Source organism: Mastomys coucha, unplaced genomic scaffold (genome assembly GCF_008632895.1).
Source record: "Mastomys coucha isolate ucsf_1 unplaced genomic scaffold, UCSF_Mcou_1 pScaffold15, whole genome shotgun sequence".
NCBI classification, from domain to species: Eukaryota; Metazoa; Chordata; class Mammalia; order Rodentia; family Muridae; genus Mastomys; species Mastomys coucha.
The window spans coordinates 148,198,518-148,211,047 of record NW_022196897.1 but is presented as its reverse complement, the minus strand read 5'-3'; the positions used below and the strand labels follow the sequence as shown (position 1 = coordinate 148,211,047).

The window sequence follows — 12,530 nt, the reverse complement described above, 5'->3', positions numbered from 1 at the left end:
GTGTGTGTCTGAGAGAGAGAGAGAGAGAGAGAGAGAGAGAGAGAGAGAGAGATACAGAGGGAGATACAGAGAGAGAGACAAAGAGAGAGACAGAGAGATAGAAGCACAGAGAGAAAGGGAGACAGTCAGAGACAGAGGGACACAGAGAGAGAGACAGAGAGACAGAGAGACAGATACAGAGAGAAAAGGAGACAGACAAAGACAGAGAGAAAGAGAAACAGATTTTGTCTCAAAAGTACAGTATGGAGCAATGTCAGCCTCTGTCTTCTCAACACACACACACACACACACACACACACACACACACCCTACAGCCAAATTTCTTTATTTAGCATACATTCATACCTCTAATTTTGCATCAACTATACTAGATACTTAAGTATATTTGAATTTCCTAAATCTATTTAAAACGTCAGTAAAATAAAATATGCTTGGAATTTCACTCAAACTAACATCTCTAGATATTTTATTTCTCTTTCTGGTCTCATCCTTAGCCACATTTCATAAATATAAGGCTGATATTTGCAATGTGGTTTTCTTCAGCTCCCATCTCTTCTTAAAAGCTATGCTTGTAAATATCAGTGGTGTGTTCCTTGTTAAAACCAAGGGCTGTTTATCAGTCTTTATACTGATGTTCCTTGGCTTAAGGATGGAGATAGATCCTGATCAACCCATCCTGAGTGCAAATGGCATTTAAAGTCCATTTAGTACACTCAAGCTAAGGCCCACAGCTCAGCAATGCAGTGTATTATGGAGTCCCAGTTGCTTCCGCTCTCATTGCTGGCTGACTAGAACCTGGGGCTCTTAGCGGCTGTCCATCATCTTCACAGTAGGGAAGCACATACTGCTAGCCCAAGAACCAATGACAATTGAAAATTTGAAGTGCAATTCCTGCTTATTATATATCACTTTCACACGGCTGTGAAGTTGGAGATGTTCTAAGTCAATCCACCATCAGTAGGGTTACTGTACATGCCCGACTGTTCTTTCAAGCCCTTCACGACACTAAATATTTCCTCTCTGAAGCTCTTCCTGCCCTCTTGGTTCCAGAAGCCATGGGGCAGTCAGTGTAATGGGATTGCTTTAGCTGATTTGCAGGTTAACAAGGTTGCCGGCTATAGCTTCATAGATGCTCGCAGAAGACACTAGTCCCCTGGTTCAGAGATGAGGAGCCCTGTTATTCATGACACTACAGTCAGGGAGTGCTTTGTTCTAAGGTTCCTGTCCCTTGTCCCTCATAGGGATGTTGGGGGCAGGAGTAGGTGTGGATTAATGTTCCAATATAGGAGATCTGTGTCATAGCTGAGAAGCCCTATGCTAAGAAAACTATAAAGTAAAATTTATTAGTAAACTATGTTGAGACCATAAAACCCAGTAATGTCTTTTTTTCTCACCATGATTCTGATATTTCATGCTTTATCTTCTGAAAGTTAGTGAAGATCAACAAGTAGCTCAGGCTAAGGACGAAGCTTCTTGTAGAGGATTTCCCTAATGTGTGCTGGGGCCCAGGGTTCAGGGTCCTGCACTATGAAAGATGAAAACAACTTCACCTGTGCCTCATATCCTGGCTTCCTTTCTCCTGTCAATGTGCAGCTTACCTTTGACCCTGGCAAACTCTCACCCAGAACTTCTCCCTTGTATACTTCTCTCTTTCCTGCTTGTGCCTTTTCTCAGCCCATCTTTTAGGTCTTTCCCAACCTATGCTTTTAGGATTTAGCCCAGCTGACCTGGCTTTCTGCTTCACCAGGAGCTGGGATAGATCAGAGGGCACTCAGGACCAATGTTTGCCCCAAACCTCTTCTTCTGGCTCCCCTGAGTTCACCTTCCACTGGTGAGGATGGACCTTGAGCAAGACAGCCAACTATTTCATCACAAGATGGGAATGGTGGGGCTGAAGGCAGCAAGATCAGGAAAGTCAGGAGGGTTGCACATTCAATCTGGGCAGTAACTTCAGAGGGTGTGGCCTTCCAGTGGAGCTTGGAGGGGCGATGTATTCACAATCAAAGGAGGCTGTTACTGGAAGATGGAAAATGTGCAGGCTCTTCCCAACCTGCCTGTCTTGTCTACTTTGCTGAAAGCTTGTGGCACCCCATGGGGCTTACACCAGCCCTCCTCTGAGTCTGCAGGAGCTCTGGACTCAGGCATCAGACCCAAATGAGCCGCTGGCCATGAATGCAGCGGGCCTTTGGAAGGGCTTCAGTACAGCTAATCAAAAATGATTTATGTCTACTTCTATTTCTTTTAACTTTTAATAAAGAATAATCAAAAGCTATTCTTTAGAGACTGCCAAAAAGGTACAAATGTGCTCTTAAGAGAATCGACGGGCATGATTCTAGTAAGTTTCCAAATGTCATACTGTTGCAGAGAGGATGGAGGGTGAAAAGAATATTCATTATGAGTAGATTGTGGGAATGTCACCTAAATATTTGCTGGCTGGGAGACTCCTGGAGCAATCAGACCATTTCAGCTGAAAATGCTGGACCTGATTATTTATTTATTTACTTACCTTTTTTTATATTTATTTCTGAAGCTCAAACTAGTTTGCAAGACACTGTGTTAGTATGTCTCCTATGTAGTGAACATCCAATTTGTAGTGGAGAACCAGCAACAGTTTCCCTTTATTAAAGACAACATTGTCCTCATTTCTTCCAATTACAAATCAATTGCAATCCTGGATCCCCTCTCTAAAATAATGACAGCTGACAGACCCCCCCTTTTTTTAAAAAAAAAATTCCTTTGAGGTATGTCTTTTCTCTTTGTGAAAGGAATGTTGTAGTGACACAAAAGATGAGCAGAGAGGGACCAGCAAAACAGTGAGGCCAGGATAGATACCTTGATAGACATTTAGGGAGTAGGCAAATGAAGTGTGTGCTATGCATTAGGCAAGCCTCTTCTCTAGGTAGTGCCCAGACAGAGAGATCCTACTTGATAGTGGAAGGTTTGTATGTACTGGGGACAAGGATACCAAAGTGTAAATATATCTAGGCTGTGTTCTTCAATGGAGTTTGCTTACCCACATGAAACAAGGTGAGCCCAGAGGAAGTAAAATGTAATCTGCTTTTACAGGACAGAGCAAGAGCAAAAGCAAGAGATGATAGGTCGATAGATGTATAGATAGGTAGATGGATGGTAGATAGATAGTAGATTAAATAGGTGAATGTAGATAGATAGATAGGTAGATAGTCAATAGGTACATATATGACAGATAGATAGATAGATGATAGATAGATAGAAGATAGATAGATGATATATACATGACAGATAGATGGTAGATAAATATAGATAGGTGTGTGTGTGAGAGAGAGAGACAGAGTGTGTGTGTGTGTGTGTGTGTGTGTGTGTGTGTGTGAGAGAGAGAGAGAGAGAGAGAGAGAGAGAGAGAGAGAGAGAGAGAGAGAGAGAGGATGAGAGAATTATTTCACGGGTAACTGTTACCTTTAGATCGATGCTGGTAGACATGAAGCTAAGCAGAGGCTGTTTAGGTTGTAAGATTCCTTTATTCTGTTCAGGTTATGTGTCCCACCCCTTGGATAATCTAGAATATATTCCCCTCTCTAACCACATGCAGCTCCATTTACCTTGGTAATCAGACAGAATGTCTGGTAACCTTCTATAATCAGAACTTAGTTATCCTGAGGTCAGGAGTGTGGCTGTGTGTATTATCCTGGGCTGGGTTTAGCCTTCTCTTGAAGATGGGTGCCTTTGGTACAGTAACAAAATGTTCAGCCCCAGGAATTGGTCCTAGATATAAGGCAGCTTTTAATTCGTGTGTTGTAGGGTGTTATTTGCCTACTTGCTTTCCCCTGAAGGACTAAAAATAAGATTATCTTTCAAGTTGTTGAGCCCCAGACCAAGGTCAGTGGCATTGGCATCTTGGCATCATTTGGGAAGCTATGAGAGGTGAGAATTATCCACTTCCACCCCAGGCCTCTGGAATCACCTTGCATATGATCCTGATGGACACTGAAACCAGAAACATGGGTCTAAATTGATGGTTCTGGGTTCCGAAAACGGTATCTGCCTGCTGGTCTTATCAGCTGCCATACCTTGATATCGTGATACATGTATATGTGTGGTACACTCCTTACATACGTGTTTCTGACTTAGAGACTTCAACTGGTTCCAGAAAACTAGACTGCTCTTCTTTCCACAGAGTAGTTGTTTCCTGCAAGAGGAAATGAGGTGCTTTTCAAACAAACAAAAGGGTCAGGAATTGGCAAGGTATACTATTTCCATTACGGAACCACTGAGTCTAACTGTGCCTTTCACTTACTGGACGGCAAACGGGTGCTGATGGTGAATGACCTGTTCTTGGAACAGATCAGCACAGAGGTACAGCTCCTCCCTCAGGAAAGTCACATAAAGCTGTGCTCTGCTGGTGCTCACAGCTCAGCTTCACTATACCTGGGAATGTGTTAAAATGAAGGATGCCAGGCCTTCCCACCCAACCAGACAGTCCCAATCTGTGACTTTAATAAGGTCTATACTCGAAGCTATATTTCTTGACTTCCCTTCCATCTTTACTCGAAGGTGGTTTCAAATATATTAGAGACAGAGTCTCACTATATAGCCCAGGCTAGCCTCAGACACTCTGCTCTCTTGTGTCTTCTTTCCAAGCGTTGGGGACAGAGATGCTCACCATCAGATCTGCTTAATTAGGACTATTAGTTATTATGACCCATGGCGTACTTTATCAAGCATCAGTTTGCTGAGGTAAAGATAACAGGATTGCTTAGGGTTAATCTGAGTTCCCAATTGATGAGGTCTAAGGCAGGGCCTGAGAGGCTACATTTCTAGTTCACAGGGGATGGAATGTAAGCCAGCCCGAGTGCCAGCCTTGAGAACCAGTCCTAGGCTATTCTAAGAGCAGACTTCTTTCCACGCCCACCCTGTTTTTCTTCTGTGAAGTAGGCTATTTCGGCGCTCCACTTCATGTTTATGTTTTTGCCTTTTTGTTGTTTTGCTAGAATCTTTACTCAGCCTGCATATTCCTCTGGGCAGAAATTATACCTTCCACACCCCACAGTCTCTCATTTTCTGTTTTGTAAAATAATGAGTACATTTCCAGAGTGATTAATAATAGAATAGGGAAAGAAGAAAAAACTCAGAGTCCAAGCACCAATAAACAGCATCTACAAATGGATATCAGCTGCAGGTCTCCGGCAATGTTACACTGCTAACAAGTTCCCCAGAGCTACTGAGGTGGCCGGTCTAGGGACCACCCTTTGAGAACTTTTCCAGGGATTTTAAAAGGATGAAGTAACCCCTAGCTAGATGGTGAACACAGTGTTGAGTAAAACCCAAGCCCTCAAAGATGCCAGTCAGGGCCAGGTGTGGTAACACAACCTTATTCCAGGGATGCCAGGGTAGCAGCCTCATGAGATAGAGACCAGGTTGGGCTTTGTTAGGTTAAGAGGCCAGCCTGGGCAGTAGATGAGATGGCTTTAAGATCTTAAAAACACAATCATATTATCTTGACTTTTACCTCAATGTTCACATTAATCCTAAATTGAACAAAATATTTATCCAATTCAGTCATGCAATTTGTGTGTATACTTGTGAGTGTGCGTGTGTATTAGGAAACGGTATTTTATTATAGAATGTTTGAGCTTTCTTTGTGATCAGTATTCCTCCATGGTCAGTTCCCATTAAAACAAACAAACAAACAACAACAACAAAACACTACCCATGGAAGCAAAATATTCAGAATCTAAGTGCTTGCAGATTTCAAAGCAATGCTTACTGGAATCCGGGGGCTAGTTAACGAGAACGTAGAGATGGGAAAGTGCCAGGCACCATGGATCCTTTCACTGTCCTTATTAGAGCATCTTTAGAAGGCAAATTTCTCATTCCCTGGGCCTGTACATGCAAGCTGCCTCTAGCTCCCCTTCAGCCAAGGCTAAGTTTCCTCATCTTGGTATGACTTAAAACTGGCCACAAGTTCAAATGTTGGACCCTGGGCAATACTTTTTTTTTAGGCTAGGACTTCTCTTTTCAGTAGTGACATCTTTCTATTTTTAGAACATTTTCTCTTGGTGTATAGGATATATAAGTCGGGCACACAAAACAAACATTCACTGACAAGAAATTATAAGGAAATATTTTAAATGCTTGGCATATATATAATTTTATACTAAAGATGAAAGCAGATCTGAGTACTAGTTAAATGGATATGCTTGCTAATTTTTGCATAAAGAATTAAATCTTGGCTGAATATATGATACTCTAGGTTGAAGAGCCTCTTCAATACTTTTCAGAGTTCACCAATATTTTAATTTTATAATTGCCAATGATAAGAATTCTGCATTATATAAATATATAGTACAAAATGGCAGAAGGATGTTTAAGGCCATTTCAGAAACTGTTGGATTTAATAATTAAAGAAAAAACTCCTTAAGTTGAACAACAGTTGTAATCAGACATGGCATGGTCAATCCAACATGGCATGGTGGCATGCACAATGCCAAGTATTCATGCCATTACCTAGAATCTCAATGAAGGACTGTCTGAGGTGTTGGCCCATGGGCATATCTGTGTGGAATTGTCTTGATTGTCTAATGAGGACCCAGTCTGAAAGTGGGAGGCACCATTCCCTGTTTTACACCCTTGAATGCAGAAGAATAGAAAAATCCAGTTCAGTGAGCAACGTATATGCATTTGTTTCTTCCTGCTCTTGACTACGAATATGACTGGCTGATTTAAGCTTCTGCCCTGTGACTCCCTGGTACGATGGATTTAATACAGAATTATGAGCCAGATATCTCCCCTTCTCTCCTCTAAGTTGCTTTATGTCAAGATATTTCGTCACAGCAAAGGAAATGAAAGTAAGATGTTCTCTGTGTCAGTCAAATCCGTGGACCTAGATTTCTGGTGTTTTCCTTGCTTAACCAAATTCCCTTGTGTTATCTCCTTTGCATTCCCTATTTGGCATTTATCTGAAGCTGTGACAATAGCTGTGACATGTGATTCTTACACAATCACTGTGTTTGAATCCCTTCTCCACATGGCCATAGCATTCAAGACATCCAGGTCTCTTCTCATCAGCACATCTGTGCCCTGGGCTTGTAGTACTTCTGTGATTTTTTTTTCCTCTGGAGTCCTAGGTTCCTGCTTGTCTGTCTTGACCTTCATCCTTCACCTGCCCTTCCCTGCCTTGTTTGAGTCACACTGCCCATTAGGGCTCATCTCTGAGTTTAACCTCCATTTCTCCTTGCCCACGGTCCATCACTGTACTATTTCTGCCTGGACTCTGGGCCCTCCTGCATGTCCCTGCCCTGCTGTTACCTGCTCCCAATATGACAAGTATGATTATCAAAAGGCCTGTTTTCCTGCGATTTTATAAGACAACCAGCAATTTCCTATCCTTCAGTGGGAGAAAGGTTCTCAGTTCAGGAGCTGAACAGAAAAAAAAAGGGGAGGAAAAGAGTGAACAGTTCAGGGGGAGGCACTTAATCCTCTTCAGTTCTGCCAGAATCTGACATCATTAAGAAGATAAGTAAATAATATGGGAGGCGACATCAAGATAAAATGTAAATGTGCACAATGCAGCTTTTGCACTTAACTAGCCCTTTCTTTTAGTATTAGTTTCCTATCGTCCCTGAAATAAATTCTACAAACCTAATGGCTCAGAACAAATTTATATCTTCTGCCATCATAGAGATGAACAGTCAAAAAGGAGGTTTAGTGAGTTCTGCACACGGCATTAAGATGTTGGCAGTCTGTCTTCCTTGGGGGTGTGCCCAGCTTAGGACCCCTAGATTGCGTGAGGCCAAGGGTAGCTATGAATGCAACCCACCACAAAATTGTAAATGTAAGAGTTGTGAGGATTTTACAATTGGTCTGTATTTGGTTGAGTGGTCCTCTTTTTAATTTCAAAATATATGTATTTTTATTTCAAGTGTATGAGGACTTTGCCTTCATGTATGTTTGTGTATTATGGGCATGCAGTGCCTGAGGAGGCCAGAAGGGGGCAGTGGAAAACCTATAACTGGACTTATAGATGGTTATGATCTGCTGTGTGGGTGCTGGGAATCGAAGCCAGGTCCTCTGGAGCAGTAGCTAGTGTTCTTACCTGCTGAGCCTTCTCTCCAGCCTTAATTGCACAGGTTTTTGAACATGAATTTTGTAGATGATAATGTTTTACAATGACATGCTTGTAAGTGTCTAGAGAGACTCTGCCCTTGCTCCCTATAATGTTACCCAGGACCTCTGCTTTAACTCCTGACTCCTTCCTTCTGAAGAAAGTGGGTGGTTGTCTCTCTCTGATCTGCCCTTCCGTCTATACCTCCTCCTCTGACTCTCACTCACCTCCCCATGGCCCCACCCCACTCCAAGATGAGAACCCTGTGATTCATTGGTCCCAGGTAGATGACCCCCAAATGACATTCCAACCTTAACATCCTTCACTGCGTCATATCTTTTAAGCCTCTTTTGCCAGGTGTGTGTGTGTGTGTGTGTGTGTGTGTGTGTGTGTGTGTGTGCGTATTTTCACAGGTTCTGGGTATTAGATATGAGCATCTTTAGGAGATATTATTCTACTGACAGCAATTTTTTTGTTTTTTGCTGATTTCATGGTTAATTTGCAAAACTCTTGTAACACCAGAATGTTCCTTTATGTGTTTTGTGTGCCGTCTCATTTATTCCTCACAGTGACCCCACTGATGGTGGATTTTTGACAAATTTGTTGTGTATGGAAGAAAGGAGAGGGGCAGGAGGGGAAAAGAGATGAAAGGGCTATAAACAACTCAGGCTGGACATCATCTGTCAACTCTTTCATCACAGGCTTATCTGCATTCCTATGGTATTCTTGTACTGCTGACCTGGGCCCCTGGGGTAACTTTGTATCTTCTGAAGTTCATTTGTGACCTTTTCAAATCAGAGTTCAATTCTCATATTTGCCAGAATCTTCTCTACATCCTTATTACACTAATGTGGAAGGTGTGTGTGTGTGTGTGTGTGTGTGTGTGTGTGTGTGTGTGTTTGGTAGCTTCTCATACCTGGGCCTGAGCTGTATCATCTCTTGCAAGGATAACTACTCCAAGGGTTGCACCAAAGCATGCACGGATGCTTGGCAGCTACAGTCCCCTTATTCTGGTCACGCTGGGTGATTTATGACATGGGAGGGAGGCTATGGCTACCTCTCTTGCTGTCCTGACTTTTGAAAGTGACATCTACTTTAGAACTTGTAAGTGTGGAGGTGATACGTGTCTGAGGAAGACCGTCTTAAGGATGTTAAACCAACACAACGAAGGAAAGTGTCCCCTTTGCCTCTCCAGACTAGTCTGAAGCAGGTTCCTCTCTCAGGTGGGAGTGTTGTTGATTCTGTTCCCTGTCTCTTAGTTCACTGTATCCTGTGGCATTTGCAATCCTCAGTTGCCTCATGAGCTGATCAGGGCCAGCCCTGCCTGTTGCCATGTCCCCATCCTAACATGTTCCTGTTGGGAGGCAGGTTGGAAAATGACAGAAAAAAAAGGGTTATGGACTTGGAGAAATTATTTACTTCAGGGAAGAAACAACAGAGATCACAGGGGAAAGACTTGGGGCCTGGGAATCATAAATCGTCAGGTTTCTCTAAATCCAACCAGACAATTAAAACCCTCCATTTCACTTTAGAGATAAAAATTACATTAAGGCAGGCAATGGAGATAAAGTCTTAGGAGAAAATGTTTGACTTGATGCTGGAAAGCCCGGATGAGGGATGTGTTTGCTCTCCATATTTACTTAACCTCTATGACATTTGATTCTTCTGAGAAGAGCAGCAATAACACACACCTCAACAAGGCTGTAAAGATTAAAATGGAGAATTATACAAAAGCACTCCGCTCAAGGTCTACCACATACTAGGTGCTTAGTAAATATCCACTCAAAATGCACCCGCATGCATGCTTTACCCGTTATTATAGCTTGCTACTGTGAAAGAATCTATTTAGCCCCGACCATCACACCTAAACCTCGGGTTGCTGAAAACAGACACCTGTGTGTATTTGCCACGATCTTGCAAATCTTTGTAAAGTTGTCACAGGAAGTGAATGGGGTCTTGTCTCTTGGGGTCCCATAGTCTCAAGTGGGGAACAGTCATGGGCCAGGATGTGTGGAATGTTCACACAACACAGAGAAGCATAGCTGGCTTTGAGCGAGTGGTGCGAAGGATGAGGGAACTTCCTAGAGATGAGGGTGAGCTGAACATCGATGTTTAAGGCGTGGGGCTGTTCCCAGACATGGAGAACATTAGGCAGAGGAAAGAGCATGTAGCAGAGAGAGGAGGTAAGCAATCCCATATCTATCGTGACAGCCTGGTGCAGGTGTGTTCAAAGCCTATGGGTGGGTAAGATATTGATCACCAGCTGAGGAGATCAAAGCCAGTCTGGTTGCTAGTGCTCTGTATGGGCTTGGGTTTGTTAATGTGTTGCAGTTTGTCTTGGGGGGAAATACTGTGGACTCTGCTCATGAGATGAGGGAAAATAGGAGGGAGGAAGTTAAAGGAATGTACCTAACTCCAAATGTGTGTTCAGCAAGGAGCTGGAGTGACTGGGGGGAGCTTTGGTCCCAGCTCCTTGCAATCAAGCACCCCTCTTCTCAAACAATCTTCCCTCCAGTCCTTTATACATTTTGAGAAGAGGTCTTATTATGCAGGCTGGTCTCAATCTTGTAAGTCTCCTGTCTCAGCTTCTAGAGTATTGGGCTGACAGACATGTGGCTTAGTTATATTTGTGACAGACTCGGTGGCTTACTTATATTTTTTTAGTCAGAACCAGAGTTCAGGCTACCTAGAAACTGTCAATCTTTTCAAGAAAGTCCTGGACCCTAGAAGCATGCAAGAGGTCATGAGGTCTATGTTGATGGTTGCCAGGAAGCCTGTGATGCTAAGATTTCTTCTCCCCCTCCCTTCCTGTGTCCTCAGCAATGGAATGGCAGAGACACAGCCCTCATGGTCACCCGGGTGGTCAACCACAGACGCTTCTCAGCCACAGTGAGTGTGGCAGACACCTCTCAACGCAGCATCTCCAAGTATCGCTGCGTGATCCGCTCCGATGGTGGCTCTGGTGTGTCCAACTATGCAGAGCTGATTGTGAAAGGTGAGTACCCTCGTGCAACAACTTTACCGAGTGGCTGGTTACAAGACCTTCTTTATCATTACACAGCAAGCCCCTTCTCTTACCTGTTGCTTCCTTCTTCCCCTGACAGCATAAGAGAGGTTCCCTGTCACTGATCCCAACGCTATTCTATGTGTATAAACACACACACACACACACACACACACACACACACATTTATGTATACACATACACATACACACACACATACACACATACATTTATGTATACACATACACATACACACACACACGCATACATAAAGCAGGGGCAACCTCCAAATTTGACTTATATTTAATTTTCAAAACAAGATGAGCACATATCCTTTGTGCTTTAGTGATGTTCCACTGAAATGTTTGTGAGGGGTTTTAGCCGAAAGTCCCATATAATGACAATATTTCAGAAAGGCTCTTGAATTAATGATCCTATCTCCCAGATGGCCTTAAGTCGATGTTTATCAGTTTTCTTGTGCTTGTTTGCCTTGAAAACTTGGCTTAAAGTTTCTGGCACGTGTTTAAGAAGGTTGTGGAACCTTTACGAGGCAGAGCCTTGCTGGAGGAAGTCCATCACTGGGGACGGGCTTTGAGAGGCCATATCCTCAGTCTTATCCAAATGCTTTGTGTTTGTGATGAAAGGTGTGTTTTCTCATCTCCTGGCTCTGGCTGCCAGGTGCCAGGAAGGGACTCCCCTTGTATGATCTCAAACCCGAGCAAACTTTTCCTTCCTTACGTTGCCTGGTCACGTGTAGAAAAGTAACTGATACATATACCATCCAATGCATTTCTCTCATTTTTACAGTCCAGTAGTTACCCACCTCCTGGTCCACCCTCCCGAAGTTCCTCATTTCATTCCTCTTCCCCCTTGTATCCAAGAGGATGTCCCCAACCCCCATCCCCACCCTACCCTTCTACCACCACCTGTCAGGCCTTCTCACTCCCTGGGGCCCCAAGTCTCTAGAGGTTTAGGCACGTCTTCCCCCACTGAGGCAGTCCTCTGCTGTGTATGTGTTGGGATCAGCTAGTGTATGCTGCCTGGTTGGTGGCTCAGTGTCTGAGAGATCTCAGGGATTCAGGTTAGTTGGGATTGCTGGTCTTCCTAGGGGTTACCCTCCTCCTCAGCTTCTTCCAGCCTTTCCCTACTTCAACCACAGGGGTCGACGACTTCAGTCCATTGGTTGGGTGTAAGTACCTGCGTCTGTCTAAGTCAACTACTTGTTGTGCCTCTTGGAGGACAGCCGTGCTAGGCTCCTGTTCGTAACTTGGGATCCATTTCAAGGAGAGGCTCCAAGACCTGACATTATTTCTGATGCTATGGCATCTTCCTCTTTTCAAATGTCTCCATCTCCATAGTTGTTTAGACGTGTCCAGGTGTTTCTGGCTTGTTATTTTCTTCCCTTGACTGTGCAGCAATTATTGTCTCAGCACATTCCCCCCAACC

The 12,530-nt window shown here is 43.5% G+C and overlaps 1 protein-coding gene across 23 annotated transcripts in view; it reads left to right on the top strand.

Moving 5' to 3' along the window:
• The window catches only part of Ptprt (protein tyrosine phosphatase receptor type T), a 1,176,099-nt gene that overhangs the window by 427,529 nt on the left and 736,040 nt on the right, over positions 1 to 12,530 (top strand). For all 23 annotated transcript variants that reach the window (XR_004119009.1, XR_004119008.1, XM_031372635.1 and 20 more), the window contains exon 6: positions 10,901 to 11,075. Coding sequence is in view for 21 of the 23 variants with exons in the window: in XM_031372635.1 (XP_031228495.1) it covers positions 10,901 to 11,075 (175 nt within the window). In the remaining 2 variants the exon portion in view is untranslated. The remainder of the gene's footprint in view (positions 1 to 10,900; positions 11,076 to 12,530) is intronic.